General features: G+C 39.6%; 2 protein-coding genes across 2 annotated transcripts; both read right to left on the bottom strand.

The window, feature by feature from the left end:
* Positions 1-2,491: 2,491 nt before the first annotated feature.
* LOC106745061 (serpin B3-like) lies at positions 2,492-12,283 on the bottom strand. The gene is made up of 4 exons (XM_014620319.1): positions 12,135-12,283; positions 5,972-6,313; positions 4,993-5,374; positions 2,492-4,716 (listed from the first exon to the last, which is right to left on the bottom strand). The coding sequence occupies exons 1-4, from the start codon at positions 12,144-12,146 to the stop codon at positions 4,130-4,132; spliced, it is 1,323 nt and encodes a 440-aa protein (XP_014475805.1). The 5' UTR covers positions 12,147-12,283; the 3' UTR covers positions 2,492-4,129.
* A 3,402-nt stretch (positions 12,284-15,685) lies between these two features.
* Positions 15,686-22,678, bottom strand: LOC106745089 (thiamine transporter 1-like). Its single transcript, XM_014620366.1, has 7 exons — positions 22,392-22,678; positions 22,093-22,291; positions 21,447-21,831; positions 20,718-21,215; positions 18,097-18,289; positions 17,781-17,916; positions 15,686-16,878 (listed from the first exon to the last, which is right to left on the bottom strand). Exons 2-7 carry the CDS (start codon positions 22,213-22,215, stop codon positions 16,681-16,683), a joined length of 1,533 nt encoding a protein of 510 aa, XP_014475852.1. The 5' UTR covers positions 22,216-22,291; positions 22,392-22,678; the 3' UTR covers positions 15,686-16,680.
* Between the last annotated feature and the right edge of the window lie 304 nt (positions 22,679-22,982).

Here is a 22,982-nt window from a genome sequence, read left to right as displayed (position 1 = left end):
GTGCGAGAGCGAGCGATTCGAATCTCTTTCTCTCACGGATCTCGATTTCGCTCGTCTCTCTCGTCGTCCTCCTCCTCCCTCCTCGTCATCATCATCATCATCCGCGTCAAGGACTCACCGTGCGAACCAGGATTCGTCCGTCCGTTCTTCGTGTTCCTGGTATGTCGTACACGCGCGCCTGTGTGCGTGCACCGTCTACGTGCGTTCCACGTGACGCAATCGGATGCCGACGGCTGCAGCAGATCCTGCCGTGCTCGTGTTTTGCGGATGCTACCGGCTAACGGTCGCTGATACACAAAGCCGCAAAACACACACACACACACACGCACACCTGAACGAACAGGTACGCGAGTACAGAGCGGTTCAAAGGTGGCATCCGAAAATTCGCAGCTCGCTCGTCAATCCCATCCCCTAACCGCGTCATGCGAGAATCGCATTAACAATCTTATACCTTTGCGCGTTTCGCTTACATGATCGCTTCACCTTTACCTTGTCTATTCTATTGAGAAATCAGTAATGTCATTTGTGATGCTACTTGACGAGGCAATTGTTTGGTAATCAAGACGTTCGTTAACAATTTTCGTGCCTCTTGCGGTCGATTTGATTGAAAAGTTTGATTTAAGTTTCTTTTTCCTTCAGATGTATTACGGTAAATGTTGAGGAAGCACTTTTGAATCGTCCCGTAGCACGAATCCGAAGTAGCAGCGGCCGCCGGTGACGTCAGATCTGGTGAATGGGCCTCGAGATCGGGGTTGTTCGCTTACCGATCCAACCAGAAGAGGCGCGAGCTGCCGATCGCAAGAAACTCTCAAGAAATCGATCGATAATGCGGTAATGAGCTTCTTACGCGTTGCATTAACTTGCTAATTCGAAGTGGTTATTAGACTGATCTAAATGTTCTGTTCGATGGACGTGCACGAAAAACAAAGAGGTCCTTTTTACGACAAGTCGCGCTCCGCATTCCCGCGCGCTGTTGATAAAGTCGCGATCGATCGTGCTCCAGATTTCGCTTCGATTCTGCCGGGAAAGCGCGCATCGCAGCATTTGCGATTCGTAAACGATATGATGCGGTAAACGTATCTATCTCGTGGAACTCACAATGGTATACGGAAAATACAATCCTGTTGGTGTAACTGAATTTTCCGTTGCCTCCGTGGGGAAAAGTAATTTGTTGGCGCAACAAATTCTATGCTGTCGCAGCAAAATCTGTAAGTTGATGCATGGACAGCGCAACGATTTCTTAAGAATCCCAGTAAGAATCAAATATCAGTAGTGTAACATCAACGTTATGATTACCCACTCAACAATGTAACTGTTATGTAACACACGCGTTACATTGCATTTATATTGTTGAGTGGGAAATTATAACATTGATGTTACGTTATTGTTAATTGATGTTTACTGGAATTTTAATCGCCATTCGCTGAATTATTTTCCTCAATCTAAAAATGATTTTGCTGTGAGAACAAATTAGTAAATATAGGAAAACATTATTTTATCTTAAAAATAAAATAACGTTCTGCACCGATAGAAAATTATAGTTACATTCGGTAATCATATTTTATGGAATTAACAACATGTATGTAAAATTATTATCACTGATGTAATAATATTTACTAGAAAAATGTTTTTCTACTAACTATTTTTATGGTTAAAATAATAAAGGTAGGTATGATTGGCACCGGAAATAAGTATAATTTTCTATCAGTGTAAGGACGAATTCACTCAGCAGAATATTTTCTATCTCGGCAACAAAACTGTTCCTGCTCCAATTACGAATAATTCGTTACTTTGGTAATGCCAATTAATTTTTATCACCATCGTAACGAATTTGCAATAGCAACGATGTGGATTTCGTCACAACAGCAAAAGTATTTTTCTCCGTGTTGAAAACCAGATGAAAACTCGATTGTAGGAATAGAAAGATTCCTGTAGGAAATTTCTACGCAGTCGATCGCTTTCAGTTGTCTCAGTCGACTTTCAATGCAGCTGAATGTTCACACGAATGTTCTCAGTTGCGATAACAGAGATATATTTCTTGTTACTGAATATTCATTTCTTAGCATCGAGTTTTCATCTAATCTCTACTCAATTACAAGAATTTTTTGAGTAACAGAGAGTTTTTCGTGTAACAGAAGAAAAACTTGTTATGAAAACGTGAAATTAAAAAATCACTTGTCACATTAACTTGCCTACTAAATTATTAATTTTTAGCAATATGTAAATTATTATGGAGGGATATAAATATCCTGTATTACGCATATACAGAACAATTTTTCGTATAAACGCACACAACAAACTAGCCTTCAATGAATCAACTCTTGAATTCTAGTAGTGCAATTCTCTACATTATAAAAATTCCCAAAATCTTCCCTAATTAATAAATTAAATGATAAATTATTTTTTTACTGCAATTTCATTTCGATTGATTTCTTATATTGTGAAATCATTCCTGGCTGAGACAGTATTTCTTACAATGAGACACATGACAGACGGAATTAAAAAATAATTTATTACGTATATTTCTATCTCCCTATAATAATTACACAAAATATATTTATATCTCTATTATACTCACGATAATTAACATGTATCTTTACAATAGCCGCAATTTAGCTCTTATTGGCCATTATTTCTTTCTTTTTTAATTAATTACTAATATAGCCGTTTATTAATATATTTGTATTAATTTTTACTGCACCTATATATTTTTTTTCACTGTAAAATATTTAATATGCAACTATCATTTATGAAAAAACCTCTTGTCGTAAAGTTAAAAAAAGGATTTGCTCGTGCGATAATAAATAAATTAAATTATAATTAAATTAAAAGATTTAACTGCACTGAAGTATATTTCTTGTTTATCGTTTCCCAAATGAGTGAACTACAGGAATTTGGGAATCATCCATTCCTGTTACCTCTACAAAGAGAGTCCTGCGTTTCTAATTTATTTGTTTTTAGAGAAAAACAAACTGACGTTGCTGCGTTAACATGAAGGAAACTTGAGAAAAGAGAGATGCATATCGAAACGTTTAATTGTGTGTCTAAAGTATGTATCTTTTACTTTCCGTCTTATTACATAAATCCCCACGATACATTCTCATCAGCTTCCGCTGATGATATGAGTACAATTATTCGATTTATCGATCCCAGAAACAAAATGAAATTCAGTCGTCAATCGAATCTCAAAGTCGTCGATTATCCGTTTTCCATCGAATCTTCATACCGAACTTTGTACCATTTTATCTCGTAATCGCTCGTCGCCGCATAATTAAACATAAGTAAAATATCTCAATCCTGTTGAAAAAACCAGGTAAGAATCCATATGAGAAATTCATACGGAATCCCATGATTGCCTCTGAGAATTTGCGCCAAAAACCCAGATCTTAAGTAGGGACTCATATAACACAAACATTTGAGAAATGTTGTAGGAACATTCGAGTATTCTGGGACGCCTTTACGATATCCTTTGAACGCGCTGTATAGAAATTCACGTGGATTCTTATATATTCTTATATTCTTATATGAATTTTTACAAATCATGCGGATTCCTACATGCATTTTCCTATATGGATTCACATGAATTCTTATAGATTTCCATGGAAATCCACTTGGAAATGTTCAACAAGGAATGCAGAAAATGTTCGTACTAAACACAAGAATAAATAAATGAAATTCGCACGACTCCTCGCAAAGATCGCCGACGATCTTTGGCAACGTCCTTATGCCTGCGGAAAGTCGCGCAGGAGGCGATCCTTCACATGATCCCACCCAAGAGGGATCGACATTGCCTCCGAGCGTCATCAACAAGGACCGTTCAACAATTTGCCCGTAAAAATTGCCGTCACGAGGCAGACTCGACGACGGACGATCCGCCGTTGCGTCTCGTCGGCTCCTCCTCGAGTCGTCAACATGGAAAAAACAGTTTGGCTGTACTAACCTGAAAACGGACAAATCAAACGCGAATTTGGATTGAAGGAAACGGAATTTCTGCTTCTCACGAGCCATATTCGGTTCTCGTATAATCGGAAATCCTGTTTCCTTCAACATTTCAGGTAAATTCAACCGAACTGTCCTTCCTTCGCGACTTCAGCGAGATTGACCCCGTCATTCGCGAGGATCGACTGCGCTAGACGGTGGCAGGCTGGGCTCCAGGTGGTGAGCGAAAGACACCAGAGAAGAGGATGGTGTGGCTCTTCTTGTCGTAGATCAGGTAGACGAACGGGTGGTTCGCATTGAAGACAGCTGGCTCGGTCGGTCGGCTCGACCGGAAGCTGAAGAGAGCGGTCGCCGCGGCGGCCGTCGTGCCTTCCTCCGTAACCTCGATCTTGGCCCGATGCACGGCGTCGCCGAGATGAAGCCCGCGTTCACCATCGGCGACGAAGCCGCGCAGATCGGCCACGTTCGGCACCATAAGCTCTCCGGCGCCAAGCGCGGTCAGAAGCTGACCGACCTGGAGGTCCCGCTCGAGCTCGAAGCGCGGCAGGCTCACCTCGACCTCCCGCAGCGGCATTCCGTCGTCGAGCAGTTCACGCAGCTCCTGAGATCCTCTCTGCGTCGCCAGGCGTTCCATGAACTGGTGAATGCTGTTCCGGGGCTCGATGCCCGGATTCTGGGATTGCACAATCACGGACGGCGGTAACAGGACGAACATCGATATCTCGTTGCCCTTGTACGGTAACTCCAGAACGTAGGCGCCCAGGACTTCGGAGACCACTGCGAAGCAAAGAAGGATGAGGTCAGTTGAAGCGAAACAGTATCGACAAGAGTTCGAAACACGTACATCCACACAGAGAGAAAAATACATGCTGCATTCAAGTAAATGTTACTTGTTTCAAGTATTTCTATCAAGGAACACGGGAGCGATGTTTGCCAAGTCGCCTCGTTAAATTTTAACAAAGTTCAATAAGGAGTAATTTGCTGGCTTCGCAATTGATTTTCCAAGATCCATTTAGTCGCAAACGTCAATGAGCTGAAACGTGCGTCGCTTACCGAAATTGAAGTTGCCCTTCTGTCGCATGAACGTGACGATGGAGAGTTGCGAGCCGGAGGCTTTTTCGTAGAAAATGTCGCGCTTGGAATTGTTGGGGTCGAAGCGATACTGCCACAAACCCTTGAAATAGACCGCGTTTGCCAAGACAAGATCGGTTTCGCTATCGATGCTGCCGGGCGTTAAGAGGTCGCGGATGTGTCCCTTCGTCATGTTGCTGACCCAGTCGTTGATCCGAATGCGCATTTCGTCGGGATTCGCGCGGAAGTTGGCCTTTTCCAGCTGCTCGCCGAAGAAGTCGAGCATGCATTCGCGCAGCTTCCTGTCGTCCGACACCCACAGCCGGTTCGCCACCCTGTACTCATAATTATCGGACACGTTCGTCTGGAATGCAAAAATGACCGAGATGAAAAAAGTCGCTCGCGTTTAACATTTAATCGGAAAGAACGAATATGCAGTGTCATGGCCGCCGCTCGTATCACCGTGCGACTTCCGCCGTGATGAAGAGGCCCCTCGAAGTCTCGCAGAAGCCGTCGAGATAAACAGTTTCCGGTGGCTCGAAATAGCGTTTCCGAGCTCGCATGCGTATAATCGGCGCGCCTCCGGGAAATCCTTCCGCGAGATAACGGACGATCCGAGGCCTCGGCTCGGTATTTTACGATTTCCGAGTTGAATCACGAGAATTTATTCGTGCGACCGAGAATTATACAAGATTAAATATCTCCTCTCCTAGCCGATGGAGAATCGCTTTTCATTCCAGCTTCGCAACCGACAGGAAAGGTCGCGTGTCGCGATATCGCCTTGCACACAAGGCGATCTTCGAATTGTCCAAGGTCCGCCGGTAAAAAGAGAATCACCCGGGAGACCTTGCCGTGCGCTTTTAAACGGCGTTGATGTAACGATAAACCGCGATTCGCCTTGACACGCCTAACTGGGACCGAATGCCCGCTTGCGCAATTCGCGCGCGCGTCGGAATCTCACCTGGTTGTTGTGCATCTCGTCGAGAGAGTTCTCAAAAGCGTAGTAGCGTTGCACGTCGACCTTGCTCAGGTCGTCGGGGATGCGCAGGGCCCTCTTCAGATTGGCCTCGGTGGTGCCACGTGCCCCGAAATAGGCTAGACTGACCGCCTGGTACAAACTGTGCGGGCTGAAGAAGATGTTCTCCGTCTCGATCTGCTCGGCTTTCTTCAGGCTGTCCAGAGCGAAATTAAAACGGGATTCGATCAACGACATCTTCGATTCCGGATTCATCATCGCAGGGCTGTCGTTGCCCGTGAGACATTGCGCCGTGATCCCACCGATCGCCAACAGAAACGGTAACACCTGGAGAACGGAGAACGGAGAGAAAAAGCAATTAGAAAATTAGAAAAGAGGAGAAACGTTATACGCCTAGATTGATGTTATTTAAACGCGTTGCTGCAAAAATTATAGATTCTCTGTATGATAAAGAATTTTTTATTACAATAATCACGCAAATTTCACTGGCAATATTTTGCTTTGACTCCTATTACATACTTTTTATATAATTTTTTTTATTTAATTTAATTATACACACAGAGAGGTTTTTCTTATTTAATTTGACTATACATCTGGGAGAACAAAGAGAATTATCGAAGTATTTAATTGTACACCTGGAGAGGAAAGAGCAAGTTAGAACAGAAGAAAATCTGCCGTTACACTAGATCGATTTTATTGAAACGTGCAAAAAATGGTTGATTCTCCGTGTGATAAAAATAATGATTTTATTGCCATGATTAAGCAAATTTCGCTAATAACATCTTGGTTTGGTTTTTATTGCCTTCTTCATTTATTTATTTAATTTAATTGTACATCTAAGAGAGAAAAGCGAATTATCGAGTTATTTAATTGTACATCTAAAGAGAGAAAGGTAAGGTTCGAAAAGGGGAATAACTGATATTACATTTGATCAATATTATTAGAATGTATCGATGCGAAGAATTATTGTTTCTATATTTGATAAAAAATTGCGTTGCAATGATTAGTAATTTACGTAAGTAAGTTTCGATAATAATATCTCGCTTGGGCTCTTATCGGTTGTTTTGCTCCTTTATTTAATTCAACTGTACATCTGAGGAAGCCTTGATAATTTAGTCGAGAAGAACGGAGTATTATTATGTGAAATAAAGTTAAAGCAGTTTCTTGACTGAAAAGAGGACGAGAGACCTGCCTTTCTGTGAAAAAAAAAGTGCGCCGAAATTGCGTATCGAGGTCGTCGATGATTAATACGGATCTATTTATGTCAGCGTAATCTTCGCAGAACTTAACTTTTCTTTAACCTCTTTCGGCAAACGTTTGACAAACCCACGTGATGCGCAGCGAGCTGATAAGAAACAGAACCAACCTTCATGCCCGCGATAGAGCGATTTTCTCTTCGTCGCTTATCGTCGCAAATAGACAGAAGGTTAAGGACGTCCCGTGCGAACGAACACGCTTTGACATCATTTCCTCGGTAAAATATTCTGAGGGAAAAAAACTTTCTCGCTTCGCGCGGAGAAAGCGACATGGAGCGCACCGGATATACGACGCGAGAAGATATACGCGACGCACCCACGGAGAAGGAAGAAATCCGGGCGATATCACGTTTTTTTTTCAGGGGGAAGGGGAAATTTCGTAAGCCAGGACGCGCCTTAACAATAACCTTTCAGGTAATTTATGAGAGTTTCTAGAACGTGTCCCGCACGCGTCGGACCGGTCGCGCTATCGAAAAACCGATCGCGTCATCGTGACTCGTTGTAATCCTTTCTGGAAGGTAATCCTCTTTGAATAAAGCTGGCCATTCAGGGATCAAGGATTCGACGAATTGCAAGGACTTACAACTATAAAAACGCCTGCGGTTAACCCGAAGGATGTTTATGCAGGGAGCTTCAACAATCGTGGTACAACGGTCGAAAAAGAACGATTCTCTCGAAAAGAAAAACAAATACGGCAAAGTTGCGGGATGAAAGTTCGATATGCAACGCAGGATCTACCGAAATTACAAACTTAAGGAAGAGCAATTAAATATCCAACATTAATTCAAGCTGAATCTCGCTACGGATTTAATTCTAATCCCAATTTTGATTCTCAGGTTAATTGTTACACAAACATTTATAGCTCTAATAAAACTCTCGTAACTTTTATATAAAAAAAAAATAACTAGTTTTACCAAATAATTGTAACGAATAATTCTATATTTAAGAAAATGGAGAAAAATGTTTAACGCTAATTCAGAATGAATCTCGTTCAATTCTAATTTCAACTTTGACTCTCGAGGTAATTCCTACACAGGGACTTATAACTTTGATAAAACTCTTGCAACTCTGTTGCAAAAAATAACTCTAATTTTGAGAAATAGAAAAAAATTCCAAGGTTAAGAAAGTGAAGAAGAAAAAGTCTAATCTCGTTACGGATTTCATTTCAATTTCAATGTTAATTCTCAGATTGACTTTTACGCAGGAATTTAAAATTCTAATACAATGTTAACAGCTCTAATAAGACTCTAATAGTTACATACAATATGATCTCATATTAAATATCACATTTTCTTCGAAGACGTTTCCTTTCATAAGCAAAGTTTCACGCGAAAATTTTCCACGAACAAGATTTATCCCGCCGGCCGTGTGTAATCTGTTCACTTCCCCGATTGCATCACGATTGCCTGGCGGTCCTGTGCGTGTCACAGAATGTTCCAGGTCCTCCATACGCGAAATGATATAATCACGCAGCTTCTCGCAATTTCCTTCGGGGCTTGCGCTCAGTTCCGCAACTAGCTACGCAATTAAACACACAGTGAAGTCCGGCCGATCGGAAATCGGAGGCGGCTGAGAGCGAGTGAAAGCAGAGCTGGTGAAGCATCGTGACATCACAGGGTTTGGCTTTCTTGATCGGGACTGACGTGTGACGAAGAGTGGCGTGCGCGTGCGCACACGCGTGACGAAAGCGGAATTTTCGTGGCAAGTGAAAATAGGAGGGACGCCGTCGGACGTCGTTCTACTTGATCGTCTTCGACGAACTTCCCGCTTTTGATGTTTCCCTCTTTGATCCTTTCGGTCGGAAAGAAAGCGAGGGATTTGAATTTCGGAATAAAATCACATCTAATTTGAGCGTTCCGTGTCCATCCCGCTGACATATTGAGCGCGCTTGGATTCGAACGGATGAATGTGTAAGCTTCGGAAATAACTTCCAACTCGGATGTGAATGGAACGCATTCTTCCTTATTTAACGTAAACCATCAGAACTGTCTGTCAAGGAAAATTAGGAATATAACGTAGAAGGCAAGGATGTTGAGCTTAAGGTGATAATAGCGGCCGTATTTACAATGGCGCATCAAAGAGACCACCACAAATTTAATATTATTAGTACTATTAGTAAATTTATGAAACAAAATTACGTCCCGATATATATTTATTTAACTACCTAAATAATAGATGTTGATATGAAACGAATTTGAGATAGACGTATTTGCACAATATTACAAATACGAAAATATTATCATTTGTTATTTTTCTTATTAACGCTATTTTTATACATCAGTTGATCTAATAGAAATACTCGCACAGCAGAAATGTCCAAAATACATTACAGGAATATCCTAAAAATACCACGAATTTTAGAATATGACGTATTTTGGACATTTCTGCTGTGTGAGTAATAGAAAGAGGTGTATAAATATTTAAATATGTATAATGCATATATATTTCGATATTACTATACTATTTCGATATTACTGTAAGTTAGAAATTTTATATTGCCGTATTGTCGAAACAAAATGGTCAATAATTCTGAAATTTTTTATGTCTCTATATTAATCTTCAATATCACAGTAGTTTTTCATTAAATATAGTTTAAAGGAAATTAAAAAAAATAGAAGTTAAAAATAGGACATTAAGCTGAAGGAATACTGTTGTAAAAAGTGTCATTTTTAGTAGCAAATGTTTCACTCTTCGAACGGTCAGTCGATTTCTAATTGCGCCAATAATTAGATCATATTTAAATATATATTTATAATGCAAGTTTCAACGAATTCTTAAAAAACTTGTTTTATGCTACTACATTAAATCGCAGCGTTTCAAAGATGAAGATGTGTCAAGCGGAAGCGGAACAGCAGGATCGAGAGATTAGAATTGAAATTAGAGTTAAAATTAGAATCCTATTCAAAATAGATATCAGTCCGAGTCGGAATCTCATAATTATCATTTACAAATGGGATTACGACCGGATCGATGTCGGAAGCCGACGATTAAAAGCCAGGCGGCGGAGTACAAGCGATAATCGCCGGCGAATTCTCTGTTTGCCACAATATGTTCGTTATCATAACGATCACGTTTCGTATAATCAATCGCGCAATTATGCTTGCTGAATAATCTTCGCGTGCATCTCGGTTTCTCGGGATCAAAGAACAGCGACAGCCGACTCTGGTTCGTTTTTCATTTCATTTTTCTCACTTCCTCCTTTTCTTATAGCTCGCGAGACTTAAACAGTTCGGAGAATCGTTCGTGATGTAAGAATCAGAATAAATGATTGACGGAGACGGGGAATTCCGTAGTCACGAGCGTGTGAGAGAGAAAGAGAGAGAGAGAGAGAGAGAGGGGGAAAAACGCGTTTCTCACCGCGTCGTGTAAACATTCCGAACCACGACGATTTCTCGAAGGACTGCTCAATGCAATGTGGTCGACTCGAAAAGTCCAACGATGATATTTCAGTGAGCAGAATATCCAAAATCCACGCATAAGACGACTTGAAAATATTTTAAAGATACTCAGAGAGATATCTTAAAGTTGTCTTATGCGTCGATTTTTTTGGATATGCTGTTCACTGGGATATCGTATAATGATGGCGACGTCAATTGATTTGTGATCGATAAATAAGCAAATAAATTTTTCCGACCTTTTAAGAAATATACAAACTCTTGAGGTGAAGTGACGATTATTTTTGTTTAATCGAAGGAAGAATGTTAAAAGTCAAAAGTAATTTTTGCCTTCACGAGAGAAGTAATACGTTCGAAGATAAGATATTACGAGGGGAGACCGACCGCCGCTGACAATCTCTTTCTCGAAAACGGAATCTCGACATTAATGGATCGTGATCCGCTTATCGGGAGAACTTTAATGCCAACGGAGCACAATCGCGTTCGGTGTTAAATGCGCGTGACGCGAAATATGCCTGCTACCATTTGATCGTATCGCGCTCCATCATTTTCATAATAACACTACCACATAGCATGCCGGCTCTCGTCGAGAACGTATTAGCTGTAAATATTACACGCGTAAATTCGACCGACGCGTCAAAGTATAGAGATAAAATGCAATGAAAAACAACGCTGACATTGACGGATCTATTTCGCTGATAGGAAAGTCATTTTTTTCTCTATGTCACCAGAGTGTCCCAGAATTGTCGTCACTGCGACATTTCCCGCATTAACCCATTAACTGCCAAATTTTTTTTTTTAAATTTTTGGCCGGGTAAGTTATATATATGCACAAAAAGTTGTGTAACAGTATAATTATATTCAAATTATGTTTTGTTTTGAGCCCCAAATGGGGATCGTGGCAGTTAATGAGTTAATCTTAATCTTATCTCTCAGAATTTTCAGTCAACTAGCAGTCGATTTTATACTTATTAGAGAGAAAAAAATATATAAAAGAATTATAAACCCGAGTAATACATTACGATTTATACCTACAATTTTCCATTTGATTTACTTGACGTTACTAATGTTGCGCAATTCGATGTTTCACTCTTATCTTATTTATTTCGTATTATTCATAATGAAGCTAAGAAAATTGTGATATTTCATATACAGTAATTTTAATCTCTTTTTTCCCTTTTTCACGGAACTCTGATGTTGTCATAATTTCGGAGCAAATCACGCTTGAAGCCAGATTCGGGCGTTAATCCGAGAGCGTAATAACGCTAAAAATGAACGTCGGCAGATAAGACTTATCGCGGTTGAACTTCCATCGAGGGTCGTCTTCAAATAGGACCTGACGCGCCTCGAACTTCTGAATACGAATAACATTACCAGTGTTTTAACTGCAAATTTCGAGGATTTCTTGTCTCTTTCCGGCGAAGTTCCATGAAGAATTTCCGGACGGAGCTGAATTCAAATCGCACGAGAGAGGAAAGAGAGATGGTGCGTACTCACCGTGGAGAACATTGTGCACTCTCGAAGTTCCACAGCGAGCGGAGCGAGTTTGAGAGTATATCGAAAGTGCGATCAACAGAGGCGCGTCCGCACGTCGATCGGCAGGAGGCAGGACTGAAGACCGTGCGACCACGAAAAGACGCTCGAGGAGCGCTCGCCTGGCCATTCCTGCCCCACTACGGTCACGTTTACGTGCGAAACGTCATGACATACATACATAAGCGCACTCAGGATCGGATTAAGCGGAGAGAGGAACTGAACTTCGCTCACACTCAGCGCTCCGGAGGTTTCATGCGAACGCTGCTCGTTTCTACTTTCGAGAGAAGAAACACGAACTCGAGGAAGTCGCGTCAAAACTCGAGCAACGGGAAGTCCCAGGTGGGAACGGCGATTTTCTTTCCTTGAATGAACGAAAAATTTCGGTGTAAAACTGCCCGAGTCATGGTATCGAGAAAGAGAGAGAATGTATCTTCGCTCAAATTGCACGCTTTTTTAGGAAAATAATTTTTTGGGAGGTTTTCTTCTCAAGGATCATCGCCGAAAGTTAAGTTAAATATTCGGTTTTAGCAGTGATTAAGCGTAAATTTTGTTTTCTACGTATCTCTTCTGCGTTAGATCGGTAAATTATGCGTGAGGAGGACGGAGCCCTTTGGAATTTTCATTCATCAAGGCTCTACCTTTCCAATCCGACCCTGAGCGCTTTTACGTGCATGGAACGCACGCCTCTCGCGCGGTCATTACTTCCTCGTGTCTGGAAATGCCCAGTCGTCGTAATCGTCTACTTTATTACCAGAAAATCCCAACTTTCAAGGATACACATCAGGATACGGATATCGCAGTCTGCAAGCACCTTCTACGAAAGTTTACTTTTATCTTCTACGTTGCAAGTTTCTCATAAATTGTATGTCCAAAGCGATACCGAGAATGATTTGCTCGCATATTTTTTGTCTACCTACGCGACTGTGTTAGATGGGTCAAGATTAGAGGGTCAATTGGCTTAACGAACACGGTCAAGTGTTAAACTCTTAAATTCTCGAGCAACGCAAGAGTCTGCGATCATAAATATAACTTGAATGTATATTATCACATGTTTTATGGGCTACTTTATAGCAAAGAAGATTTTTGTAGTGAACGTATCTCTTTTATACAACAAAATGTTTCTTCTTATATTAAACAGTGTATTTTAAAATATTTTTAAATTCAATGCATTTTATATTGATTAATTTTTATTGTGTAATTTGGGAGTAATAATTAAGATAATTTAAATTTATTTACAAGTACTGCGGCTTCATAACAATTGGCAAAATTCGACGGAACACAGGCAAAAATAGTTATAATAAAATAGTTCGGAGAGCATCTTTATAGCTTAAAATGTCTAATTATCTGAAATATTTTCTAATGTTAAATTTATTTTGTTCTGACGATAATTATATAAATATATAAAATCGAAATCTATTGAATATCACTATTGCTTATAAAGTTTGTCAAGTCCCCTCATTTAAATGGAAAACCGCACACAAACAACATTGATTAATGATTATTTGAAAATGCAAATCTTTTGCTTTAATTTGCATATTTGCCGATTGCAATGCAATTTTCTTTTACCGAGTTATTCAACGTTTAAATGAAAAACATCTTTCCAACTTGAGTTGTTCGCAAATAATAAATGAACAAGTACACAACGTTTGTTAGCGAATGAATGGAGAGCTTAAATTCTACTCTTTAAAACACATTGTACGTATTTTTTTATAAAAATGATTTTTTCATATAAAAACTCAATTGAAGGATGAGATTGAAAATCAAATGGTCGCCATTTTTAATTTAACTCAATGTATTATTGCGAGAAAAGACAACGATGTTTGATTTTATCATGAACTCTAGAGACTTTAACCTTGAACTCCAGAGACTTTAAGCTATAAAACGCTTTTTGCATTTAAATAAAACTATGTTATTATCATTACTTTTATAGAATTTATAGCCCGTTGAATTTCATCTGTTTTTCATGATTTTTTAAGAGCATCTGACCTGCCGTTGATCATACTACTTGAAAATAAAAATATAGCAGATCTCTTTTTAAATAGAATACTTCCTCGATTCTTCGTCAAAGACGGTGGCGACTCGTAACGGAAAGTTTGGAATTAATGTAGCCGCAAATAGCGGGTCTAATCGTAACGAGTTTAAATCTTAGTCTAGATAGATGCTTTAATCTCTAAACCTTAAGAAATTGACCAATCACAATTGAATTATAGAAGAATAATTAATGGTGATTGGTCAATTTTTTAAGACTTAAAGCTTAAAACTCTATTGCAGACTTAACCTAATGTTCAGAAAAAGCAGCTTAGTAAGCGCTTTGTGATTATTATTTCTGTTTAGACATTCTCGTAGATCGATGGAAAATTTAAAAAAATATTTCAATTATAGACAATAATCAAAAAGTGTTTAGTAAGCTGCTTTTTCTGTTGAACGCAAGCGATGACTGATTCGTTTGACCCGTTAAAAAAAAAAAGTTCAACGGATCTCTACGGCCATCTAGCAGTGTTGTAGAAAACTCAAATGACGGGGGGTTTGAGTCTCGGCTGAATTTAGTTCCAAAGTTTCCATCCAAAAGATGGCTATATGAAAATGTTGATTTATTATTTGCAGTTATAGATGAATCGTCACATATTGTTATGCAACAGTTTAGTAATTAACAGAAATAAATTAAATATATTTTATCGCATAAAATATATTAAATTGAATGTAACGAAAACTTTATTAATTCTATCCTATTTGGCTATTTTTACGACATTTTCAGGGCCGTATTTGCATATTATTAAACTATCTGCAATATTTTTACAAATTTATTCGTTATGTTACTGCACTCTCAGATTTCCAAAACATATATAATCCAATTTCGCATAAACATTTGTTTCATTCTGTTTATCTATTTTCTCAGAATAATAGAGGAGGATGTAATTAATATTAAAAAATATAACATGTATAAATATCTGAAACTTTATTTAGTAACGATATTTTCGTTACTAAATCTGTTGTTTACGAGTAAAACTTGGAAACAAATCACAAAAATTTCAATTATTATTTCAACTATATAATAAACTACGTGTAAAATAAATTAATTGATTAATTCGTTCTAAATAAAGAATCCTAAATAAACTCGTCCTAAATAGAGAGATTTATTTTGAACGCGCAAAGCTTTTATAATTCCATTTACTTTTTCTATTATTTTTTCGCTCACTTAAGTTCGATATCTTACAAGCAAGTCGCGAACTATCGCGAATCGCTTGATTTTTACACGGGCTTTTTCCAGACGAATCAGTTAAAAATAAATCTTTCTTGATCAAAGCTGCAATATCTGTGAATCTCTTTTTGTGAATATATGACAATATTCAATTCAGAGATTATACTCGATAAGACAAGTCATATCTCGACGTTGAACAATATCTATCGATTGCAATGCGCTTCCATGCCCGCGAGACCAATCGACCACTCTAATGAGAGCTATTTTGGCCAGCTAAAAAAAAACGAGGAGAGGTTTAGCAACAAAATCACAATTCGATAACAGCATCTCGTCTGAGTATATTTTTTTATATAATATTATATGTATAAATAGAAATCTCTATAATGATATATTTAATATATGTTTCATTCAAACATATTTCAACAGTACTCTAAAAGCGAGAAACGTTTCATAAAAATATTTCATCTGCGTAACTCGGAAAAAACTTGGAAAATATAAATGCAACGAACGTCAGGCTTGTGGTATAGATACACACGTTCTAATTATCATTCATCTCTTATCACGAAGTGGTAATATTGAACTGGTGCAAACAACTTGTCGTGGAAGCTATAAAACTGTACAATTGTGGATTAATCTTGGTGAATCAATTTTCTCGTTCAAAGAACTTCGGTCTTCGAACAAAGAAAGTACAGGAGTGATAAATTTTTGGTACCAGTTTAATACTCTTGACTTTCCTGCTTTATAAAATTATCTGAGAACACAATCTAATACTGTGCATATATATCCAGTATATCATACAAATATACCCAGTAAACAAAGAATACTAGATCAACATCGTAAAATTAATTTTGTACATGTTTATTAACGCTTTTGGAGTGTTTTAATTTAACGTTTTTAAAATAATTTTCAAAGATTATCAAATGTGATTTTCCGACAAATATTATAAAAATATTTTGGTAATATTAAAGAACCGGTTAGTTACTTGTAATGACGTCATTACAAATAACTGTTCTAAAAAACAAAGAATTACATTCTAAAAACATGTCATACGCTATATCGTTGCAATAATATTCGTTCAATGATTTTTTTTTTGCTCAATGGGTAGAAATGTAGGAAAATGATATGTCGATCTAAGATTATTAGGTACCAGCGCGCATAGTTGTAAGAAGACATCCGCGATCGATGGATAAAATTACACTATAAAAATAAAAATCGTATGGTACGCGAATTAAATTTAAAACGATCGATAAGTAGCGGCCTGTTTTGTATCTCGTATATTCAACAAATGTGCTAACCTACTATTCAGCCTCAACTGTTATTCTCGAGCACCGCTGATACGCCGTCGTTCACGTCAATCGTGGTTTGCGTCGAGGCAAATGATTTATCTTCGTCGTTAGTCCGCAAATCGAGACGCCTGCCACTCTGGTAATATTTCATGATATTGAGGATACCCAATAGCAGATACATGAAACCCAGAATCACGAAATAGCCGCCGTAGATGAAGTACTTAAAAAAAGAAGAAGAGGATCAATTAAACGTTCGTAATCAGCGTCAAACAAGGTAGCCTACTTAAATCGAGCATCTTAAATATTTCACTTATTTTTGTTGATACGAAAAAATATCTACAGAAAAAGTTGAGTCATGTTGTGTTTGAATGTTGCTGATGTGTCTTTTTCGAGACCAGAGGATTTAACCAATTTATCTCGGGATGGACAAGTTTGTGTGCGAATGTGTGCGTGTTAAATTTGTGTTGAATTAGGACGGGAAGGTTTAAGTTGACTTCATTTACTTTTCGAGAAACTTTTTGCACCGAATATATATATTCTAGAACTACATATTTTTGTTTGCGCGATTTTATAACCAACATCGGGAGGAGCTCAGCAACCCATGACCTTTAAACAATCTTAAATATTTAAATTACGTGTGTTTAAAGGAAAGAGAAAAATCAAACATTTGTGATCTTCAACATAAAAATTCCTGAAAATCACCTGATTTAAATCCTCTAAACTTAACTTGTAGAGAATGTTTAGAAACATTTGTTTACAGCGATGTACCAATTACACAGGAGAATATGAGAAAGCGTGAGAGAGCAAACAAAAATATGTAATTCTATTAAAAAAAAATCATCTTGACCCTCAAATCTCTGAAAAAAATTACCTTGACAAATTTTTTTGTAATAATTGCCCCTCAAACCAAGCAATTTTTTCCTTAAATATTTCCTCGTCAAAAATAAATTAAATATTTAAGATACTCGATTCAAGTGGACTTCACTTTGTACATAGCGAAACAAATGTTTCCTCATACCTACGTTACCAACGTAAGTCTGTTTTACATAATTACGTAAAAAGGAAAAAATAGCACACAATAAGTCATAATAGTGCAGTAAAATGTGCAATAAAATTTCTTACCTGCCACCGGATGTCCAGCATGAGCGTGTTGACGACTATTAGCGTGAGCAGGCTCTGCGCTACCAGGGCGACGAAGATGTTCACGCCGAATATCAAGCCGTAACTGTCCTCGCAGATGTACTTGGCGACCTCGAAGCTACGAACAAGCACAACGACACAACGTCCGAATGTAACACTCTCCCAGTTTCCGGAGACCTGCTCTCCGCTGCAGTAATTTCACTCGGGGCCAGGGTCTACCACGGTATGACTCCGACGATATCGAGACTATTTTGTAGGGAGCTGATCATGGTCTTATTGCGAATCTAAATTCAGTTACCTCGCTACGGTGACCATGGTGTGATAGATCACACCGAATATGATGTAGGTGGCATAGAGGAACCAGATGTTGTGGCTATACGAAGACGCCACCATGATGGCGCCTCCGAAAAACGAGAATATAGACAACGACATGTCTCCAAATACGACCCAGTTCAGTGGTATCTTTCCTACGCAAAATACGGTGAACGCACCTGTCGATAGAAATAACAAAAAGATAGAATTTTAGCGAGAATTTTGGATAAAATCGTCGCCAGTTCTCGTCACGAGGTCGCCAGTTCTCGACCCGACGCAATTGGCGCGTAACATTCGCCAAAAACGCTTCGTACAAGAGAACCGGAAACTTCGAAATGTTTGTATTTCCTCATATTCCAAGTTGAATCATTTTTCTTCCTCTCACTTCACAATTGACGACTAGACTCTTGTTGCTCCCACTTTTCATTTGCTCGAGGATTGTATATCCCAAGAGCCTAATTTATATCTACTTTTTTTCACATATTCATTTAAGACGATTCCTTCATTCTATTCCTATCTTTCCTTTTTGTAAATTGCCATATCAAATTGCATGTAACAAAGAGTGCAAGAGAAAATATCGGTCAATTGAATCGTAAATAATATTATCTAGAAATGCAAAAACGGAGTTGGGCACGCGTATAAAAATCTGCTTTCGAATTTCTAACAATCTTGTGAAACTTTTGCACATCTGTTTTTGCATTTCTAGATGATATTTGCCATGGAACAGATCAGTATGTGTTTTTCAACTCCTTACTGATCGTTCAGTATTGCAATTTGTTAAATCTGTTTAACACGTATAAAGAAGAAAGAAAAAAAACATTAATTAAGCATTTCTCAAACCGATGTACGATAAGTACGATTATCGCGTCACCATTTCATTACAATCTGTATCGGTTAATTAATCAATTAGCCTACATCGCGCCACCGGCATCTCCAAATGCAATTTAGAAATTGCCCTGATCTGCCTTGTCAAAACTTTTTATCGCGTTCACGCGTGCTGCCGTTATCAGCTGTCTAGATATTTGTCTCGAATAGATACGCAGGATTAAGAAAACCGTACAATCGATTCAGCAGATAGCATTAATAAGAACACAACAACTGTGATAATCATTCTCGGACTATTCAAACACTATAAATGAAAGGTGGCGAAGAAACAGATATGAACGCTGAGCTCAGTACGTTCTAATTATACACCTATACTCGTTGGGAATAAATCGATAAAGTATATATCGATCTTGAAAAAAAAAAGAAAAAAACATAAAGAGGACAATTCCCTCGAAAAGTCAACATTTCGAAATCCAAAAGTGCCAAGGCAAACTTCTGAAATGCAAATATCCCGAAATATTGGGAGCACACAAATTATTATGCAGAGTGAAAATATTGAGATAAATACGAGACAATAGCCGAACAATTATTATTATAATAATCATATCTCTCTTTGGTCCAGTTGCCCGTGGTGTGGTGATCTCTCTCATATGCCTGTGGTGCGCACGCTTATTATACACAGGTATATGTGAGTTTAACGCCGGTTTCGAACGGCAACGTTTTTAGATAAGTTTTTACTGAGCGAAGATACTCTCGGTGGTTTGCCATTACCTTCCGAGAAGAGACACGAGCATAAATATTTTGGCTTCTACCGAAATCGAACCCGGGACCGCCAGCATAGCAGATCAGTCCGCTATCTGCTAATAATAATCATCTGTATTATCATATATAATATCATTACACAAGAATTATTATTATTATCATAGTATAATAATATGTTATTAAAGTAATAATTGTTCGGACATTGTCTCGTTGTGCCTTGACTTCGACATTGTAACTGCGTAATAATAACTACTATTTTATTATAATAATAAATTACTATTTATAATATATTATATATAGGATGTCCCAAACCTTTCGGTTCCCGTTCTTGCAAGTGTAACAGGTGAAACTAAGCGGAAAAGTCGTGTACCGTTTTGCAAAATTTGCAATAGTTAATGAGGAATTAATTAATCTGTACGAGCTAATGATCGCACGAGAAGTCGGATTCTGTATAAAGAAAAATGGCTTACTCCTGAAGATGTCCCAGCAACGATAGGTATTAAACTGATAGCGAGAGGCTTCTTTTCAGCACGCAGCCTAATGTCTCGCCTGCCGTTCGTTGCTCTCAGCTCCGTCTTTAGAAATCAGTTGATGCTCGTCGTTGAGGACATCTTCAGAAGTGAGCGATTTTTCTTTATACAAAACCAGGTCTACTGTTTCCCGCGCGATTATCAGCTCGTACAGATTAATTTTGAATTTTGCAAAATAGTATATCACTTTCCCGCTCAGTTTCACCCGTTCTGCTTGCACACGAAAAACAGGAGCCGAGAACGTTCCGGATACCCATATATGCTAATATATATAAAGATATCATAACAAATGAATTATTACTATTATTATCTCGAGAAAGCTGTGTCGAGAAAGCGTTTCCGTACCCGAATTAATATCGGGATGATTTTACGTTCATTATTTTCACATCCGCCAGTAAATTCCCTCGTTCCCTTTTCCTTGACTTCCAAATATTCTCACCGCCGAAAGTTTACGAGAAAGAGAGAGAGAGCGATTCAAAAGTCTCCTCACCTAGAATCGCGTACAAAAAGTCGACGGCGCCGTTGTAGATCTTGTCGGTTGGCAGGACCGAGTCCTGCCAGAGCAGCTGCATGTAATTGGCGATCTGCAGGTAACCGCAGGTGCCCAGGGCCCACCACAAGGACCACTTGAGAACGCGGTGATCCGCGTAGGCCTGCACGAAGTGCCTCCACAGCAGCGCGTACGCTCGCCCGATCTTGCGGAGCGATTCGCGAGTGACGCTGCTCTCGGCGCCGCACAGACACGTGTTGCGAAGGCGCCGGCACTGCACGTTGCAGAAGGAAGATTGGTATTTGTCGTCGGACGCGTCACCGTGATTAGATCCGCCGCAACAGCACAGCCACCGGGGGCCGCATCGTCCCGACCGAGCGATCTTCTCCTTCTCCCGCTCGCCGGCGGGATTCTCCTCTTCATCATCCGTTCGATGGAAATAGATCGATTGGCCCACGGAGGGTAGGAAGAACGACCAGATCGTCGCCATGCTGAAAGCTGCAAAATATGTTACGCAACATATTAATGATAATATAATAACACCAATGTGAAATGATGACGAATGATGTAACATATCAAGAGATTACGACGTATGCAAAGGAATGTTCTCCGGGCTTGAGACAATCGGGACACCAGTCGCGCAGCATCGGTTTTCACGCCCGTGATTAATACTTCTCCGCCGTACTATTTCCCAATCGTGAGAAATAACGGCTCGAAAGTGTCACGTACCCGCGATAGTGATGTAATTGAGCTGATGATAGTCCAACAAGTCGAAGGAAGCTGTTAATTGTGCAACCACGCCAGACATGCTGCGGCCAAACAGGGAGGCCGCTTTGGTGTGACCCGTCACTTCTTGATAGTGCTTCTTGTCCACTTTGGCGTATATATATGTGTAGTAGGCCACCTCTGCCGACAGAAACAGGCCGTAAAAGAGCTCCATGATCTGCATCAACAGCACGCTCCTGCCGAGTATTATGAGGACGAAGGTGGTGACACCCGAGAGGCCGCAGAGTATGATAATGGGCTTATATCTAACAAAGTCCGTGATCAGGAAGACAAATATCAGCATCGCCGCGTAACTGTATGTGCTCACAGGATAAATATCTTGATTCACCTGAAAGATCAACAATATTCTCAATGACACGTGCTTGTTAAACTTAACGCCTCATCAATGAGCCAGTTTATTGGCGCAAACTAAAGCTGGCTCGGTAATGTCCATAGTCACAGCGTTCGCATGACTGGCATAAAATGCTTGCAAGTAAGACGTCTGATATACCAGTGATTACACCTGGTATTAAGAAAATCTGTTTGACATCGAAGAAGCCAGTTTTAGCTTGTTATGTAAGCGCAATCAGCGCTAATCCGCAGTAACAACCTCGTTTTCTGTAAAATTCTTCCATCGCCCCGTCAGATAATTCGTCACGAACGATTCCGACGGCCGGAAGTCCTTGAAGCATCCGAACATGCACAGGATCAACGAGATCCTGACCCAATGCATCCTGTCTGCAGTGTTTGTCCCTCCTTCGGACGAGCTCCGGCTCACCCTGAGCAGTCGAAAAGAATGTTCGGCGCGTCTGTGGAAAAGAAGAAAGCAGCATCGAATTAATTAACGCACTGTCAATGTAGCGAACGAGCGACACGCTCGGTTTAATTGTATATTTTCATTCGATTTACCGTCACCCACTGATTCGAGCGTCGGGACTCACGCGTGATTACGTTACAAAATCAACGGAATCCGATTGCATTTCACTTTAACGGCTTTAACTTGAGCTTTAAGGTCGCCTGATTGCCTTTCTGCGCTACCTAATATCGGATTGCTTATTTATTCCAAAGTAGATAATGTATCGTGCAACTGAACACGCGCATATTTCGCGCGTTGCCAAAGTACATCGACACCAACACGTATATACTGATGCGCTCTCACGCGTCTACTAGACTCTACCGATCAAATCCGCGACATATCAACCTCTTCTGGCGCTGATTTTCACCCGAAACTTTGGATATATAGAAAGCACACCCCTGGACGGATCCATGTTCCCGGACGTTCCGAGCGGCTACTGGGCTGCGTTCGGGAACCCGACTAGTAGAGTCGCATTTAATCAGCCAATCACGATGAAGATATCTTTTCTCTTTTCGTCCTGATTGGTCAATTGAACGCTACTCTAACCGTCGAGTAGAGTTCCCGAACACAGCCCTGAATTATGTCATGACCGATGTGTCCAGCATGCTAGTTGCTATCGGATCGGAGATTTCAGAGGCACACGC

Source organism: Dinoponera quadriceps, unplaced genomic scaffold (genome assembly GCF_001313825.1).
Source record: "Dinoponera quadriceps isolate SergipeBrazil2010 unplaced genomic scaffold, ASM131382v1 scaffold717, whole genome shotgun sequence".
Classification (NCBI taxonomy): domain Eukaryota; kingdom Metazoa; phylum Arthropoda; class Insecta; order Hymenoptera; family Formicidae; genus Dinoponera; species Dinoponera quadriceps.
Note: the sequence above shows the minus strand (reverse complement) of the source record. Positions and strands in the feature narration are given on the sequence as shown.